The 18,850-nt window shown below is 36.8% G+C and overlaps 3 protein-coding genes and 1 long non-coding RNA gene across 4 annotated transcripts; 2 read left to right on the forward strand and 2 right to left on the reverse strand.

The window, feature by feature from the left end:
- The first annotated feature begins 448 nt into the window (after window positions 1–448).
- LOC113469164 (intraflagellar transport protein 81 homolog) lies at window positions 449–15,761 on the forward strand. The gene is made up of 14 exons (XM_026826660.1): window positions 449–597; window positions 1,201–1,320; window positions 1,487–1,623; window positions 1,776–2,112; window positions 2,435–2,630; window positions 2,862–2,955; window positions 3,446–3,524; window positions 3,801–3,851; window positions 9,785–9,998; window positions 12,242–12,368; window positions 13,108–13,121; window positions 13,831–13,954; window positions 15,321–15,379; window positions 15,520–15,761. Exons 2-14 carry the CDS (start codon window positions 1,213–1,215, stop codon window positions 15,561–15,563), a joined length of 1,584 nt encoding a protein of 527 aa, XP_026682461.1. The 5' UTR covers window positions 449–597; window positions 1,201–1,212; the 3' UTR covers window positions 15,564–15,761.
- LOC103513477 (myb/SANT-like DNA-binding domain-containing protein 3) lies at window positions 2,995–4,907 on the reverse strand. The gene is made up of 3 exons (XM_008478311.3): window positions 4,510–4,907; window positions 3,737–4,001; window positions 2,995–3,526 (listed from the first exon to the last, which is right to left on the reverse strand). The coding sequence occupies exons 1-3, from the start codon at window positions 4,717–4,719 to the stop codon at window positions 3,222–3,224; spliced, it is 780 nt and encodes a 259-aa protein (XP_008476533.1). The 5' UTR covers window positions 4,720–4,907; the 3' UTR covers window positions 2,995–3,221.
- On the reverse strand, window positions 5,565–7,213 carry LOC113469162. Its single transcript, XR_003392667.1, has 2 exons — window positions 6,979–7,213; window positions 5,565–6,833 (listed from the first exon to the last, which is right to left on the reverse strand). It is a non-coding gene; the product is annotated as an uncharacterized LOC113469162 (long non-coding RNA).
- Window positions 15,762–16,353: 592 nt separating the features above from the next.
- Window positions 16,354–17,970, forward strand: LOC103513476 (immediate early response gene 5-like protein). Its single transcript, XM_008478310.3, has one exon. It carries the CDS (start codon window positions 16,518–16,520, stop codon window positions 17,400–17,402), a length of 885 nt encoding a protein of 294 aa, XP_008476532.1. The 5' UTR covers window positions 16,354–16,517; the 3' UTR covers window positions 17,403–17,970.
- Window positions 17,971–18,850: the final 880 nt, after the last annotated feature.

Consider the following 18,850-nt stretch of genomic DNA (forward strand, 5'->3'; position numbering starts at 1 on the left):
ACCTAGAAAAACATAGCGAAACTTCTTTCCAACAAACATTTATTTACACATACTTATAGCATTACACACTGAAATTTTACTCATTTGCTTCGAGCTGTAGACAGAAGATTTCAGATAAACAATAATCTCCGGAGAAAATTTATTAAAACTTGGAAAATTATCACCACACACGACAATAGTTCACGTTCACGAGAAACTAACTTTTTACGAGATAAAAAATTTAAACAGGAAAAATTCAGCGAAAAATCAGAAAAAAAGAAAAACAATAGGGTTGTACGTTACCATGGAAACGTCAGCTGTTTTTGTTTATTTTTTACTTCCTCACATCAAAAATCTAGAGTTTACTTCCTCATTTTTGATGTTGAAAGGTTTCATGTAAACGAACCCTTTTTGTTGCCATAGCAACAAGAGATATAAAATGCCGCCGATTTTCAAATTTAAATTTTAAAGAAATGAAAAAAAAAGAGTAAAAAAGTAGAAACTTAGAAAGTATAAGGAAGATAAAGCTGCTACTGCTGCTGGTTGAAGGTCTTGACTAGAACAGTCACAGCAATAGGGATTTGGAGAGTTTAGCCTTTAGCCCGAAATACCCAGCTAGTAAGTAGTATTTATAAACAAATCAAGGTTTAAAATCATAATCAATGTTAGTAATCATAACCAGCACCATAGCAGCAATGGGAGTAGTTTGTAATATGTAAGTATTCTTATAACAGTGCTTCAGTGAACTGTAGACTTCTCAGAGAAAAGGACTGGTGTATTACCACATTTGAGGGCCCCTAATTATCCCTATACATGGGACCTCTAAATGCCCCTGGACTTCCACAAGCTTGAAGTTCAAAACTCTTTAAAATACCTCACTCAACTGACACTTATTGGGAACTGCCTGTTTTAGCCATTCCATGCATAGGTAATAACTTTTTTTACACAAACTAAATGAAACACATCACTATTTACATCTAAACTACATAATTCTAAATAACTGTAGGGAGGTACTAGTACTAAAATAGTTCGTAAAGTTTCTATTGAGCATTATTACCATGGTAACCATCATAAATAAACAGAAACATAATAAAAGGGTTTGTGTTATCTACCTTTATTTATCTTTCACCTTTTACCTTCAATATCTTTCCACTCTTGTTTAAACTTTTGAAGCTCTAACCTGATATCATAGGGAAAACAATACAATTCTTGTGCTTCCAGGAAATATTCAAAATGCATTCAGCAGTAAAGTACATTGTTAATGAGCTTAACAAGCCTCCTTATAATAAAAGATTCAATATTGTCTCATTTGATTCATTGAGCTCAGAAGATTTATTGCAAGTAAGCAATTATATGTTTTCAATTTATTCAGGTTTTTCTGTTACACTGAATTTTAATTACGTCTCTGCACTTGATATCACGGTATCTGTAATATTACCTAAATATGTAAATAAGCCTTTAATAAAGTCACTATGAAAAGAACTCATTCAATTTTCTTTTATTTTAGGTTGTTTCTGATGTATTGGGAGAATTGGATGCATCACATAAAGTAGATCTTCGAATTGAAGTACCTGAGCAAACTATTGTTCGAATACTTTCATTTCTAAGGGTTTTAAAGTACAGGCCAAACTCTGAAATATCCCCGTAAGTATTCTGGATGTCAAAAATACCTACTCAATACTTGAGAATATTATTATTATTTATTAAAGGGCAATTATTTTTACAATCATCCTTTTTTGTTTATCTTTGTCTATAATTTTTTTCTTTGTCTCCTTATTTTGGTTGTTATTTTCCAGTCAAGTATTTCGTCAAGGTTTACTCAATGGTGACAAGCACATCATCCATCCCATTCTTGAATGGCTTCTCAAGAACACCAAAGATCTTCAGAAGAGAGCATACTTGGGAAAATACCTGGTCAAACTTGAGATTCCCAATGAAATACTCACCGATGTGGACATCTATAATATTTACGAACAGTATGAAAGCTTGGTGGAAAACTTCAAGGCCGTTCATAAGGAGAGTGAAGCAATTGAAAACTCAGGTGTTAATATCAATGAATTGCGGAATGACCTGACGGCCATGGAGAATGAAAGGGACATTGTCATCAAAAGACTTGAGCAAATGTCGCGGAAAGTGTTCATAAGGAGAGTGAAGCGATTGAAAACTCAGGTGTCAATATCAATGAATTGCGGAATGACCTGATGGCCATGGAGAATGAAAGGGACATTGTCATCAAAAGACTTGAGCAAATGTCGCGGAAAGTAAGTAAAAAAAACACACATTCCATATTATGATTATTATTCCAAAGTTCGAAAAGACAAACCCAACCTTGGAAATACCTACTGTGGTTGGTAATCTTGTGGTTGTTGACTTTAAAAATTCACAACAGAACTATGAGTCAACTGAATTCCATAGACTACTGATGTACTGATGAAAAACAATTTTTAAATTTCAGATCGACAATGTTAGCAACAAGGACCAGATACTGAAAGCAGTGAATCAGCTTCGATTAGAGCGAGACAAAAAGAAGGAAATCCTCACTCAACTATCAGATGAGATAGCAGCATTGCATAGCGCTCAGCAGAGGTACAACAGACTATCACAACAGCTCATGGAAATCAAGAAAGCTACTGTGGGCGCCACACCCCAATGTAAATATGGAAATCTAAATAATTAATTTTTGCAATTTTATAGTAAGGCTGGAGAATCTCCTCACAACTTTTATGTCACAGTTGTAAAAAGTTGTGTCAATTTCTTTGCAAGGAACTCTCGAATATCAGTTTGGAAGAAACATTTATTTAATCATTCTTGTGGGGAGCGTCTTTTTTCTTCTTCAAACATATTTACCCACAACTCACAATATTTTCGTGTTTCTCCACTAGCTTTGATGTCTAAGTTGGAAGAAGAAATCCAAGTGACTGATTTCATAGTGAAGGATAAATTAGCTTCAAACGTAGCTGCTAGCACTAAAAAATAGTAAGAATAAAATGGAAACAAGGTGAAATAACAAATCAGTTGGGTATTAAACATTTACATACATTTAATCAATTACATATTGAACAATTATTAACCATTTTAGGAACATTTAGGTAAAATATTTTACTTTATATCCTCGGTTTCAGTTTGTTTTCACAATAAACCATTTTGCTTAATTTTTGATTTCCAACTTTATATTCTTCTTTTTTACATTTTTGTACACAATGAAGTTTGACCACAGAGGTGACAATATAGGAACTTTCACCTCATGTTTCATCTTTTCTCTGCATTTTCTCCATCTTCGCCGCCAGTTCTTTTTCTAAAACCAGCACGTTCAGTCTCTTAATTTTGAGTTCTTCATTCATTAGCTCCAGCTCTTTGATTCTCTTGATTTTGAGGAATTCCAAGTGGTCTCCCTGTTCTTTGGTTTTGAGGCGAGCTAGTTTGACTTTCTCTTTGTGTTCTTCTATGAGTAATCGTTTGATTTCAGTCTTGTGTTCCTCCTCTGGGGTTTCCTCATCTCTGGAAACATCTTCACTGTCCTCATGATGACCATTGGTATCGGAGTTGTCTGAGAATGATCAGAATAATATCTATTAATGCTAGAGGTTCCATCCTTGAAGACCCTTCTAAAGGTGTGTCCAAACATAATCGACCGGCCGTCAATCGACGAGATAAAACTGTGTTGTCGAGGCAGTGTGGACGATTCAGTCGAAATCGATCGATGGCCGGTCGACTGTTTGTGGACACGTGCACAGGGAAGAAAAACAATCCTCCTTACCTGTTGATTGAAAATGATTCCAGTTAACACCATGCATAAACACAGGTTCTGGTTTTTCCTCCAGGTCCTCTGCGCTAAACTCATTGCTAGGGTTCTCATGCTCACTCTCTACAGAGTAAGGCCCTGTGTCCGTCATGTAGGATAGCTCCTTAGAGGCCCTGTCCGTGTCCGGATCCCGGCCCGTCAATAGTTGGACCCGTTTGGCCATTCTTTTCTGGTCCATTTTCATATTCTCCCATAACTTTTTGAGCTGCTTTTTGTTTCTCTGAAATAGGAATGGGTGAGTATCGTTACCACAAAGTACATAAGTGTGTGGGGAGCTCCGAGTCCCGTCCCGAGTGAAAAATTCGACTTGAGTCCCGATTTGCGTCCCAGATCTGAAATGTATCATCCGAGTTGGGTCCGCAAGTACCTGAGCTAGAACCCTTCGTCAGAAATCCAATACCTGAAAGACAATCATAGGAAAGATACAGACGAGATGGACCCGGTTTGGTAGGGTAATATCGAAAAATGAAATTAATGTACGTAGTTATTCTCCTTCCCTGGTAATAGGATGGAATTTGAACCTCAACCAAATAAAAATTTCGTCAAATAGATACCACGCTATTTTTAGTTAGGTATGTTTTTTTTACCAATTTGGTCTTACGTAGCGCGTAAGACCTCGATAACGTTTCGCTAAATAAGTGCCTACAGTACTAATAAAAATTATACTAAATAAAAGTGTCTAGTTATTGACAGTGTTCGGATGGGTATAACATTACCTAGGAACTTACCTTGTTAAATTCCGGCTTACTGTTAAACTGCATGGTAATCTTGTCCCAAATTTGGTTCCTCAGGGCGTTAGTTGGACCGTCGGTAACTTTGTTGTTTACTATTATACTATGAGACATCACCGTTTCCTTTATGAACTTCTTCTCCGCCGAGGTGAAAAAATGTTTTTTGGGCGCCTCGGTCGTATTATAGATTGCATAGACACCCGCCATCCTGTTCAAGGCTGAATCCTTAACTGATCCTTAAAGGTTAGGGCCCTTGGGGCAGATAAAGGATAAGGAATACTTAAAGGAAAGGATAATTCAAATGTCCCCTATTGAAAATTTTTAATGATAGGAATTAAGTGTATGTTTAGCTGTAGAGGAACTTTATGAGTAAAAAATTACTTCTTTTTTTTTAATTTATAAACTAAAATATATACAGCCCCTTGTGTAACTGACTGACTGACTCACTCACTCACTCACTGACTCACGTATACAAATTCTAACCCACTTCCCGTTTTAACATGTGTGGCGGAAAAATCTCGAGACCTAAGTCTCTCAGATCGTCTGATAGGCCTAGGTCTCAAGCTTTTTCAACCACACACGTAACAATGGTCTGAGAGACCACAGTTTGTGAGATCTGGGTCTGTCAGATGGTTTCGGCGTGAATGGACGGCATAACTCTAAATACAGGAATTTAACTCAGTGTCTCAGTGTCACGTCCACAAGGACGATTTACATTGCACGATCAGATCGCAAGAAAAAATCGTAGCGTGTGTGTCAGGCTTTACTCACATTGGAAATTTCCAAGTAGGTATAAATGAAAGGAATCATTATGATGTTTCGTTTTAACATGTGTGGCGGAAAAATCTCGAGACCCAAGTCTCTCAGATCGTCTGACAGGCCTAGGTCTCAAGCTTTTTCAAACACACACGTAACAATGGTCTGAGAGACCACAGTTTGTGAGATCTGGGTCTGTCAGATGGTTTCGGCGTGAATGGATCAATGGACGGCATAACTCTAAATACAGGAATTTAACTCAGTGTCTCAGTGTCACGTCCACTAGCACGATCAGATGGCAAGAAAAAATCGTAGCGTGTGTGTCAGGCTTTACTCACATTGGAAATTTCCAAGTAGGTATAAATGAAAGGAATCATTATGATGTTTATGTGTGTCTCCTCTCTCCCCTTGATATATTTTTACCAATATCGAAATGTATAAAAATACTAGATTGAAAGAAAACGCGCGCGCAACTTCTAAAACTATGCTCTCCTTGCCTTCTTATACCTATGAATTTGTATTGTATTAACTTCCTATACAGGGTGTCTTTTTTTCCACTGAACACCATGAATTTATGTTCAAGGGAAATCAAATAAAATAGGAGTAGGTATCTAAATAGGTACCTATTTTAGAGAGAATTTGAACATTTTACACGGTTATTTTTAAACACACTGAGGTACTATGAAGGTACTAGGTATACATAAATAATTGAAAATGACTTTTGCCTGAATTAAGTGAATTATCAATATGAGTACCTACTTACTTACACTGCAGATTATTAACAAAATCTGGCTCTTAAGTAGAACTGAAGAATCTGTCCAACCATTTGATTTTTGATTGGCCAAAATTAACTTCAGTCTCACTTGAGAGTGAAAATTTGTGTTCATAAATAGGGCCATTACCTATTATTGCCATGCCGAGTTATGTTCCTACATTATATCTGAAGTACCTACTTACCTTGAGTTAGACTTTAATACTTCAAAAATACATGATAAATAAAATTACATAATGAAAAGGATCATTCCTAATAATTGTGAAGACACCCTGTAAAAAATAGAATGAATAATATAAGTAAAGAGGGGAGATGAGTTACAAAGAACTGAACAACAAAAACATTTCGAAAGTAAAAAGAACTGAACTCTGTTACTTAACGCTGTGTATTGTATTGTGGGTAAATATATCAATGTAGGTACTTATATGCGTATAAGAAGAAATGCATGTTGAAATGACCATGTGTAGGAGTCTTATATGGTAGGTCTAGTCCCCATACTACCTAGACAGGAGAAGATACCACTTGTGTTAAATTTTTAGATACTTACACACTGTGCTTAAAATTATTCCAAAAGTAAACCACTTTTGAGGTGTAGAATAATAAATCTACTTTGGTAGAAAAAGAGTAATCAAATAGAAGAGAGAGAGGATGAGAAAGACTGATCTGACTGATATTATGAATCGCAAGCAAGAAAGAATAAGGGAAAGAGACATTAGGAGAGAGTTGAGACTAGCATATTTGGTTCAACTTTTAAAAGGCAGAGAAGTTGAGAATTAATTTACATAAAAGTCTACTGTCCATACTTGTTCATTTTCTCTAAAGCCCTGTCCCTATCCTCAAGTTACCTGTACGAGTGCATGTTTCATTTCAAGACTAGCATATTTGGTTCAACTTTTAAAAGGCAGAGAAGTTGAGAATTAATTTAGATAAAAGTCTACTGTCCATACTTGTTCATTTTCTCTAAAGCCCTGCCCCTATCCTCAAGTTACCTGTACGAGTGCATGTTTCATTTCAAAGCGTCTAAAATCAATATATTCTCTGATATTAAAACTGAACATGCAAACGTTAAAACAAATAGAAATAGCAGGGAGGATATTGGTTCAAGGACGAATTGTATTGTAGCAACACTCCAATGTCCCTGAGCAACAGAAAGGTAGGTTATTACTACAAACTTAGTTCGCTATTAGTAGTACTCTTAGCTTTATTTAGACTACAAAACAGAGGCTAGCTTCAGATGCTGATAGTTACCAGGTCCGCGGTGCACGGGTTCGAATTCCGGATAAAACCAAGTTATAATAAGCTATACGTCTCCGATTTTAATTTTAGTGATTTCATCAAGTTTGGTGGATGTGTAAAATATTCTTTTGGTGGAGACAGCTAGTGGTACGCAGCGCGCTGTGATTGGAATTTTGGCATCTCCACTAATATGTATTTTACGGTGCTAAAGATCTCTCTCCCTCTATCTTTTATCCCTCCCGTCTACGTCTCCGATTTTAATTTTAGTGATTTCATCAAGTTTGGTGGATGTGTAAAATATTCTTTTGGTGAAGACAGCTAGTGGTACGCAGCGCGCTGTGATTGGAATTTTGGCATCTCCACTAATACATATGTATTTTACGGTGCTTATACGTCTCCGATTTTAATGATTTCATCAAGTTTGGTGGATGTGTAAAATTTTCTTTTGGTGAAGACAGCTAGTGGTACGCAGCGCGCTGTGATTGGAATTTTGGCATCTCCACTAATACATATGTATTTTACGGTGCTATGAGTCTTAACGCAATCACATGGAAATGTTTTTTTGAATTCTCGTTTATGGGATACTTTAGAGTAGTTAGTTAAGTACTTACTTTTTACTATATCGATCAAACCGAAATATGTATACGCAGCATATGGTAATCATAAGGTTAACAGTAATACATAGTTCTAGTAATTCTAATAGTATTGGGAGTAATAGGTAAGTGTATCCAAGTATGAACTTAGGTAATTCAGATAGTGTACTCAACAACTTTGAAGCTTTATTAAAATATTGGACCATCTCAATATTCCAATCTCATCAGCAGCAGTGAAATATGCATACGCAGCATATGGTAATCATAAAGTTAACAGTAATACATAGTTCTAGTAATTCTAATAGTAGTGGGAGTAATAGGTAAGTGTATCCAGGTATGATCTTAGGTAATTCAGATAGTGTACTCAACAACTTTGAAGCTTTATTAAAATATTGGACCATCTCAATATTCCAATCTCATCAGCAGCAGCCTTTCAATCAGCCCCAAACGCCGACCCCGTCTGAACACGGGAAAAGGCGAAGAAGAAGATAAGCAGCTACAGCACGTTAAATTCAGTCTTCCATGGATTACTAAAGTTAAGGAACGTTGCGCGTAGTTGGTATCCGAATGGTTGGTCATTTCAGCAATGGCATGCTCCTGGCTTTTACCGGCCCACTTAGCAGCTATAACAGTGACGTTAAACTCAAAATAATAGGAAGATTTAAAAGTAAAAATCTGTAGGCTTTCTCCTATCATGTCCTCCTTCGCTCTTAGATTTCGGGACGATAAGACCTCTGTTGTTACGGTTCCCTTTATGTCTACGACGCGACGCAGATTCTATGTATATCACAGGAAATAGCTCATCCCCAAAGGGAATTGAGTTAAAAATAAGTATCCGGAAAAAGGTCTCAAATCACCTTGGGCCCATCTGTTGTTACGGTTCCCTTTATGTCTACGACGCGACGCAGATTCTATGTATGTATATCACAGGAAATAGCTCATCCCCAAAGGGAATTGAGTTAAAAATAAGTATCCGGAAAAAGGTCTCAAATCACCTTGGGCCCCATATATCACAGGAAATAGCTCATCCCCAAAGGGAATTGAGTTAAAAATAAGTATCCGGAAAAAGGTCTCAAATCACCTTGGGCCCTTTTTCCAGATCGCCAGACCTATTAATCATGATCTTACAGCGAGACTGATCATGTGACCTATCAGCAAGATCGTCCGATTTGTCAACAAATGTTTCGAATCGCCTGCACTGGTCAGACCGAGTTTACTCTGGTCCCGGTGTTACAGTTGATAAAGTAACTAGCGAGACTGATCATGTGACCTATCAGCAAGAGCGTCCGATTTGTCAACAAATGTTTCGAATCGCCTGCACTGGTCAGACCGAGTTTACTCTGGTCCCGGTGTTACAGTTGATAAAGTAACGGATCATATTAGCCTGTGTACTCGACTGGTCGGGAATAGTCAACAGATATAGTAGTAGAACGAGGACTAAACCTGACCTGTATATCTGTACACTAGCACTAGAGAAATAGCTTGGCTATACGTTTATCACAACCTAAGCAACTTGTAGATGTACAATAGAGAGGAACTAGCTACTGTACACTAGAGAAATAGCTTGGCTATACGTTTATCACAACCTAAGCAACTTGTAGATGTACAATAGATAGGAACTAGCTACAGTAGTACTCAGACGCTTGCCTGGTAACAGGCAAGGTAGAAACACACTACCATCACGTCACGCAAGCTCATGAGGAGTCAGAAAGATGTAGTTCAAAGTTTTCCCATAATATTGTAGGTAACATCGTTCAGGACAGCCACACTGCTATCATGTCACCTGAGCTCTATTAAAACCTTTACCTATAAAAGTAATAATCTCTGCATAATTATTTCAGATTTTCAGAAGGTTTTAATTTCTCATCCTGGGAGTTTAGAAGGCATAATTAATTTCTTTTCTTTTTTTTTACAGGAGAAACAAATGGAACTAGTCAAAGCCGGAGGGATCGACATGCTCAAAGGAGAAGACTTCAAGGATTACATTGCCAAGCTCAAGCAAAGGAATCTTGTATACAAACAGAACAGGGCAGTTCTCTCTGCTCTCAAATCGGAAACAGGCGTATTGCAGCGAACTGTGGATCTGTTGAACGCTAAGTCACAACAACTGGGCGTTCCTGAAGATGTAAGTGAGGAAAAAGAGAAAATACCGTGTTTATCCTGCTCCAACAGAACCTTTATCCTGGGAGCCAGCCTAGTTAGCTTGGTTGGGAGCGCATCTGCCTTGTAAGCGCTAGGCTGCGGGTTCGATTCCCGCCCGGGGCGGATTTTATCCTGAACGGATAAATTTTCGTTCTCGGAACGGCTCGCTTTCTTAAGGTTGGCACCTTGACTCAAGTGTTCCTTGTCTAAGGGTAATATTAAGGGGCTAAGGGTAAGGGGCAAGCAACGCTTGAGTCCTAAGTGAAGTGCTCGGTAACATACTTCACCAAGTGAAAGTTGCAGCAGAATCTACGTTCCAAACTAGCAGCAACTACCTTGACGTGTGTTTCTCTTATGGTATTCTCACTACATTTCCAAAATACTGATCTTCACAATATTTTCTTCTCTTCTTCTTTTACTTAATCTTTTCCCACTCAAGTGGGGTCGACTGATCTTTACAATTGAATTATTAGTTATTTATTTTCCATTCCCACAAGCCACAAACAGTCATTATTTTTATTTTATTATTATTTTTGCACACCTGCCTCGGTGGTGTAGTGGTCAACACGCTTGCCTGGTAATAGTCAAGGTAGAAACACACTATCATCACGTCACGCAACCTCATGAGGAGTCAGAAAGATGTAGTTCAAAGTTTTCCCATAATATTGTAGGTAACATCGTTCAGGATAGCCACACTGCTATCATGTCACCTGCGCTCTATTAAAACCTTTACCTATAAAAGTAATAATCTCTGCATAATTATTTCAAATTTTCAGAAGGTTTTAATGTCTCATCCTGGGAGTTTAGAAGGCATAATTAATTTCTTTCTTTTTTTTTTTACAGGAGAAACAAATGGAACTAGTCAAAGCCGGAGGGATCGACATGCTCAAAGGAGAAGACTTCAAGGATTACATTGCCTAATTTATAAAATTGAAAAATAATAAATTAGAACGTACAAGCTTGAGAGTGACTCCCATTTTCGAATGACAAACCCTCGATAAGGTTGGCACCTTGACTCAAGTGTTCCTTGTCTAAGGGTAATATTAAGGGGCTAAGGGTAAGGGGCAAGCAACGCTTGAGTCCTAAGTGAAGTGCTCAGGTAGTTTTTATCAATAACATCGCCTCGATGAAGTTGAATAAAAATCCAACAGAGTGCGTTAGTAGTATTAGAATAGATGGTTTCCAGGGGTGATTTCAGACATTTCAACATGGGGTAGGTACGGTAAGCGATAGGCGATACCTAGGTACTAGATTACCGACGGGTATTAACCTATTGAAAAATAAATGGTGAAATTTGCCCTATCAATTACTCAAGTATCACAGTATGACCCTCATCTCGACACTAGATTTCACAGTTTTCCGCTGTAGCTTATGTCTTCCCGTGAAGGTGCGAAGATGTAATTAGGCACATTTTTCATTCATTCATAAAGAAATGAAATGTTTGTACAGCTCGTTCTGCTTTTTGGAGCTAATATGGCCCGAATTGACCTAATTTATAAAATTGAAAAATAATAAATTAGAACGTACAAGCTTGAGAGTGACTCCCATTTTCGAATGACAAACCCTCGATCCCTAAGGTTGGCGCCTTGACTCAAGTGTTCCTTGTCTAAGGGTAATATTAAGGGGCTAAGGGTAAGGGGCAAGCAACGCTTGAGTCCTAAGTGAAGTGCTCAGGTAGTTTTTATCAATAACATCGCCTCGATGAAGTTGAATAAAAATCCAACAGAGTGCGTTAGTAGTATTAGAATAGATGGTTTCCAGGGGTGATTTCAGACATTTCAACATGGGGTAGGTACGGTAAGCGATAGGCGATACCTAGGTACTAGATTACCGACGGGTATTAACCTATTGAAAAATAAATGGTGAAATTTGCCCTATCAATTACTCAAGTATCACAGTATGACCCTCATCTCGACACTAGATTTCACAGTTTTCCGCTGTAGCTTATGTCTTCCCGTGAAGGTGCGAAGATGTAATTATAACTTTTAACATTTCGACATTCTGAGAAGTCAGACTGTGTGCTTGGTTATGAACTAACGCGAAGAAAAGTTCACCAAAAGGTTCGCAGACTCTTAAAGCAAAAATTCTTCCATTGGGAGATTCTTAACGCTTTTAAAGTATACTTTTAAGTACTTTCTCTGATTTACGTACGGTCCTTTCCAGGAAATTGCTACTTCCATCATAACTTTCAACATGAACATCATAATTTCCAAACTTTTCTGTTCCCCAGGTGCTCACATTAACCCTTCTGTGAGCATTGCTATGGCGCTGACGAGGAACATTAGCCCTTTCAAAGCCATGATGTTTGTGGCAGCCCAATGTGGAGGTGGGATAGCTGGGGCCGCTTTGCTGTATGGGTAAGTTTGATTGATTTTTGATATTTTTACCTAGGTATCTTGGCTAATCTCTTTTCTTCTTCCTCTTCTCTCCATAGAAGTTGGACTTAGCTTGGGGTTAACTTAGGGGATGTGTTGTTGGTGTTAATTCTATTTCAGAAAATAAGGTAGAATTTATTCATATTCAATGCAATTCAATTCTTCTTCTTCTTTTTTTTCTTCTCCTCCTCTTATTTTTTAATTAAAGGTCGCGGAGTTCAGTGCATATTATGGTGAGGGTACCATGACAATATTTATCAACGATATCAGGATTTCAGGCACATAATACAAAAGGGGGTTTCTACCAACCGATTTAAGACTGAAATTTTTACTTGCAAGTGCAGACATAAATAAAAAAATACCGTCGTAGGGGGATAGATTGCCCATATAGGGGTAACTTTTCCCATCATTGAATATAAAATGTGGCGCCATCTCACGAATTTATTTTGAACAAAAAAGATTTTTTTGGGGGGGATTTTTCTTGTTTACATTATGTCGGACCCGTGTGAGGTGCAAAAATTTGAATTTGTACGCTCAGTTCTCGTAAATTTCAGAAAAAGTGGTTGATTGTTTTTTTTGTGAAAAATTGTGTCTGAAAATTTCTACTTCCTCTTTACTTTTTTCGTTCCCTTTTTTCCATTGAAAAAATACACTTAAAATTACTTTGTTTGACGAAATTTTTTTTGGTCTGTATGATTTTTTCCCCTTCTTTTCATTACAGGTGTTTCCAAACGGGTATCTTTTCTCAAAAACGAATAAAACTCACTTTTACAATGTCCTATCATACATGGGGCAAAGTAACCCCAGCTATGAGGTTACTTTGCCCATGACTTTATGTAAAAAAAAATCGTAGAAAAATAAAGGATCAGGTTAAAGTACATATCAGTCTTAGAAATACATCCCTTTGGCTACAATATAAAATAATCCACTCTTAAATATGTTAAATAATAAAAAAGTTGTGACTGATTAAAGAAAAAAATGCTTAAATGTTGGGCAATCTATCCCCCACTTACGGTAGTTGAATTGTAATAAATTTCCATGGATTATTTTTAGTTTATTTTCAATGTTTTATGTGAACCGTACGGTGTATTTATTATTATTTTTTTTTAATTTGTGTGAGTGACCTGTGAAATTTATTGGATACCTCTCTGCTTCCTGCCTGGACTTTGGATTTGGATTAACATTGCTCAAGTGAAGTAAAAAGTGACTGAAAAAAACAACAAATTTATATTCTAAAGTTATCTTGACCAATAAAAGAATTTAAACCCAACATTGCAAAAATAAAGATAGGAACTTGGGTAAATTTTAAACCACCAATTTCATTATTTTCCTAAGATCACTTTTGAGAAGTACTTACTGGACATTTGGGCACTGGTACTAACCTACTAATTTATTCTTTTGCCAAAACCAGTGGAGAACTGTCCTTGTATTTAAATAAACATAGCGGTCATGCAGAGGATTCAGGAGAGGGAGAAAGTGGGCCGGGCACTCAAGGAGCAACATAAACAGATGAAGGATTCACAGGAGCAGAGTGTACGACAGAAACTACTCTGGACCAATCTGCTCAGGTATGTCTGAATTCGATTGAATTGAAGATGATTTCCTTTAATTAAAAAAAATAATATAATATAAAAAAGTAAAAAGAAAGAAAGAAGGAACTAACTGTAGCAATGGAGGTCTTATCATCCGGAAAGCGAATAAAACCTAACATTGCAAAAATAAAGATAGGAACTTGGTTAAATTTTAAACCACCAATTTCATTATTTTCCTAAGATCACTTTTGAGAAGTACTGGACATTTGGGCACTGGTACTAACCTACTAATTTATTCTTTTGCCAAAACCAGTGGAGAACTGTCCTTGTATTTAAATAAACATGATTACATGAGTGAGTAGGTACTACGTAGGAACATACAAAAACGTTCTTCACTTTGGTGACGTCATGACTCCGTATTGTAATCTGATTGGTTAATATGTAGGTTGTTTATGTGACATCACGGAGCATGGAGTTTACTTGTTTTATTTTTTGTATGTGTGTGTAAACACAAACACAAAAAAAACATTTCATTCTTTTATTGAAATTAGTCGCGTGTTGTTGTGTGTGCGAGTCGTAAATTGAATTAATTTCAATAGTTAATTTTTAAAGTAGTTGAATTGTAATAAATTTCCATGGATTATTTTTAGTTTATTTTCAATGTTTTATGTGAACCGTACGGTGTATTTATTATTATTTTTTTTTAATTTGTGTGAGTGACCTGTGAAATTTATTGGATACCTCTCTGCTTCCTGCCTGGACTTTGGATTAACATTGCTCAAGTGAAGTAAAAAGTGACTGAAAAAAACAACAAATTTATATTCTAAAGTTATCTTGACCAATAAAAGAAGAAAGCGAATAGAAGAAGGATAGGAGAAAGTCAGCCGTTCCTGGAGCGAACTTTATCTGTTTGGGATAAAGTTCGTCGGAAACTCGCGACCTAGCGCTTACAAGGCAGACGCGTTACCCTCCAAACTAACTATACTGCTGGTTGGTATCGAAGTAATTGACCGTTTGGGCGCATGAAAAGCTGATTTGAGCCAGCCTAGTTAGCTTAGTTGGTAGTGCGTCTGTTTTGTAAGCGCTAGGCCGCGGGTTCGATTCCCGCCCGGGGCGGATTTTATCCTGATGGGATAATGTTCGTTCTCGGAACGGCTGGCTTTTTCCTATCCTGTCTTCCTTCTCTCTTCGATTTCGGGACGATAAGACCATAGCAGTTACAGTTCCCTCTGTCAAACCTCTTAAAAAAAGCTGATTTGAACTCCAGCGAAACAACCAAGTGGCGAAATATTTTTCTTTTTTCTCCTCCTTTCGTTCAGATACTAAAATATTTTGTTATCAAAATCTATCAGCTATCCTTCGACATGAGTTGTTAAATGTTTTCTGATATGTTGTATTTCAGGCTGTTTGAAGTGAAACAGAAAAGTCTGGAGGCTCTCAAGAAGAACGAAGGCACCCTACATTTGGACAGTGAGTTATCAAAATCTATCAGCTATCCTTCGACATGAGTTGTTAAATGTTTTATAATATGTTGTATTTCAGGCTGTTTGAAGTGAAACAGAAAAGTCTGGAGGCTCTCAAGAAGAACGAAGGCACCCTACATTTGGACAGTGAACATCGGGTGCAAACTTTGATCCTGAATTAATACACTCAAGGAATAAGGAGGGGTAAAAGGAAAGACATAGATCAATCTTCTAGCTTCATTTCGGTATAGTGCAACCAAAATCGATGGATGGAACTCTTTGGCGTTACGACGTTCAACTTAGCTTCAAACGTAGCTGCTAGCACTAAAAAATAGTAAGAATAAAATGGAAACAAGGTGAAATAACAAATCAGTTGGGTATTAAAGATTTGAACTCCAGCGAAACAACCAAGTGGCGAAATATTTTTCTTTTTTCTCCTCCTTTCGTTCAGATACTAAAATATTTTATTATCAAAATCTATAAGCTATCCTTCGACATAAGTTGTTAAATGTTTTATAATATGTTGTATTTCAGGCTGTTTGAAGTGAAACAGAAAAGTCTGGAGGCTCTCAAGAAGAACGAAGGCACCCTACATTTGGACAGTGAACATCGGGTGCAAACTTTGATCCTGAATTAATACACTCAAGGAATAAGGAGGGGTAAAAGGAAAGACATAGATCAATCTTCTAGCTTCATTTCGGTATAGTGCAACCAAAATCGATGGATGGAACTCTTTGGCGTTACGACGTTCAACTTAGCTTCAAACGTAGCTGCTAGCACTAAAAAATAGTAAGAATAAAATGGAAACAAGGTGAAATAACAAATCAGTTGGGTATTAAACATTTACATACATTTAATCAATTACATATTGAACAATTATTAAACATTTTAGGAACATTTAGGTAAAATATTTTACTTTATATCCTCGGTTTCAGTTTGTTTTCACAATAAACCATTTTGCTAAATAAACATAAACATTTATGTAATGATAATTTGAGAAGTCTATCCAACAATTTTAAAAATGGGATTTTAAATGATCCCATCAACCTAGAAAAATAGGTTTCATATCTTTCTGTGAACATATTTAATGTAAAGTGATTTCTAATTTTAAAATCAAATAAATAAATAATTTTAAAATGGCATCTGATGCTCAAAAATTAATTAGCCTGTCCCTAACAAAAATAGCCCAATCTAGAAGTCAAAGGAAAGGACTTAGTTTACATAAGAACCTTCTAGTAGCTACAGTACTTCAAAAAGCACGGTATATTTTCATGGAGGAAGCATATAACATGATTCATGGACCTTTATCCAGTGCTAGTGACTTAACTTCTTCTAATCCTGAACCTGTTGACAACACAAGTGCATTTAACGATGAAGTGGACTTGATAGCATTAACAGAAGAAGAGAACAATAACTGTAGCAATAGCAACAGCAGCAGTAGTGCTAATGTACCTAGCTCAAGTAGTGATATCTTCAATATTCCTAGTGTAACTGATAGTTGTAGTTCCAATTCCACAAGTAGCAGCCTTAACCTTAGTGAAAATTTTACTTCTAGTTCCCATTGTACAACAGAAGATAAAGAAAACCTAGAGCCTACAACTTACTTAGACCTTGATAAGGATACAGACAATATTATTCTTAAGGAAAGGAGCACATCACCTACTAAAAGTAATCTTAAAAGGAAACGTATTATAGCAGAATGGGAAACCGAAGAAGCTGTCCTTTCTATTTTACCCAAGAAACATAGGTCCACACCAGAGTTAGATGATTCTGTATTCCTAGATGAATCAACATTACTGTCTCCAACATCGAGTGATGAAGAAAGTGATGAAGGCTCAGCAATGGAAATTGACAGGATAACCAGTCTTGTGTCAATATTTAGTTTTGGTGGCTTGGGTGCTCCAACATCAACAGAATCTGCAAAGTTGACGCGCTCTTCATCAACGCCAGACCTTTGCTCTGCTCAAGCCAAGGATCAGCATGATCTACAGCAGAGACATTTCCTAGCCATGACAGTCTAAACTTCCTGTGTAAGTGCATATATTATTGTTAATTGTGGTGCTGTACAAGTTATATGAGAAGATGATAGACACTACTCACTCAGCAAGACAAGATCCAAGTTGTGCATTACTCTCATGATCAAGTGCATTTACTAAACTGTCTCTTAAATCTAAAGAGAATATTGTGCAATATGTACCTGAGCATTGACATCAATGTTTGCATTTTGTACCTAGGTACAACATGGTTTACTGAAATTATGCTGTTGTCTAAAATTTTGTACTTAAATGACCAACTGTGCTACAAAATTTCAGACATTTTTTTCTATATCTCCTAAATGACTTGTCAAAGATACCTTACCTACTTATATTCAGTCCAGATCTTTTTACTCACAGTACAATATGTAGGTAATTATTTATTGACACATGATAAGTAAGCATTTTTCTACTGTTTTTATAGCTAAGTACCTACCTAACTACTTACCTACTTTTTACATGATTCAATTGATTTCATTTGTATACTGATACATCCTCCTTAAGCCTGATACAAATGCAACAATTTTCCTTACTAGCAGATCAATAAATCCCACAGTTATGCCCAGTACTTCCTGCCATTCATGCTCAGACCGTCATAACTTACGGTGCTAAAGATCTCTCTCCCTCTCTCTTTTATCCCTCCCGCCACTTTTCATCTCCCACGGAATCAACTGAATTTCTTCGAAACTTTTGAGTAGTTTTGGCAGACTTAATTATCTACCTACTATTTTTGGTGGAAGTGCCATAGTGCAATCTACATACTTCCCTCTCCACACTCTTCCCCCTATCTTCGTAAATAATTTCATCGAACCAAAGGTTTCAACTACGAGCCTGGTTACGGAATATAAACATCTTAGCTATATCGTAGGTACGAGCTTCAAGTTGTAAATAGCACTATAATCTACCTATACCTAACGTAACTTCTTCACATGTACCGTAACTTCAGATAATGAGATGAGGGGAGGGGGGGAGGGGCATTTAGTATACCCAGTTGATGAAGTACTTACATACATGTTTGATATCTCTGGTATCTACTACACACGTCAAAAGAAGTTTTTACTAAAAGCACAGGAAAGTGCATTCCAGGTCAATATAGGCTGAACCTTCCTCTGTACTAATACTTTACGTGGTAGCAGCCGTTGCAGCACTTTATCAAAAGCATTCAGCTTATTTGGTCTGGTACACACAGTCTGTATCCATGCTTTTAGTTGTATTTCTTGGAAAAGTTCAATGACATTTTCACAAGCTTTTGTGCAGTTTCGTGTTTTCATGTTTTCCATGAAAAAATGTACTCTTTTGAAGCGTCAGCTGTAAAATTGCATGAATTTTGTTCTAATTGGACATTGTTAACTTTTTTCGCCATAACATTACACGAAACATACATCAGTACTCAGAACCAGAACTGTTTACTTACTAATAAACTAGCAAAAGAAATT

Source organism: Diaphorina citri, unplaced genomic scaffold, assembly GCF_000475195.1.
Source record: "Diaphorina citri unplaced genomic scaffold, Diaci psyllid genome assembly version 1.1 scaffold976, whole genome shotgun sequence".
NCBI classification, from domain to species: Eukaryota; Metazoa; Arthropoda; class Insecta; order Hemiptera; family Psyllidae; genus Diaphorina; species Diaphorina citri.

Excerpts from the sequence above, each read along its gene's own strand:
- LOC103513476 (XM_008478310.3), top strand. The coding sequence starts at position 16,518 with ATGGCATCTGATGCTCAAAAATTAATTAGCCTGTCCCTAACAAAAATA.
- LOC113469164 (XM_026826660.1), top strand. The coding sequence starts at position 1,213 with ATGCATTCAGCAGTAAAGTACATTGTTAATGAGCTTAACAAGCCTCCT. Across the intron at positions 1,624-1,775 it reads CCAAACTCTGAAATATCCCC|TCAAGTATTTCGTCAAGGTT; the intron begins GTAAGTATTCTG and ends GTTATTTTCCAG. Across the intron at positions 3,525-3,800 it reads TGACCATTGGTATCGGAGTT|GTCCTCTGCGCTAAACTCAT; the intron begins GTCTGAGAATGA and ends TTTTTCCTCCAG.
- LOC103513477 (XM_008478311.3), bottom strand. The coding sequence starts at position 4,719 with ATGGCGGGTGTCTATGCAATCTATAATACGACCGAGGCGCCCAAAAAA. Across the intron at positions 4,002-4,509 it reads GTAAGCCGGAATTTAACAAG|AGAAACAAAAAGCAGCTCAA; the intron begins GTAAGTTCCTAG and ends TTCCTATTTCAG. Across the intron at positions 3,527-3,736 it reads GAATCATTTTCAATCAACAG|ACAACTCCGATACCAATGGT; the intron begins GTAAGGAGGATT and ends GATCATTCTCAG.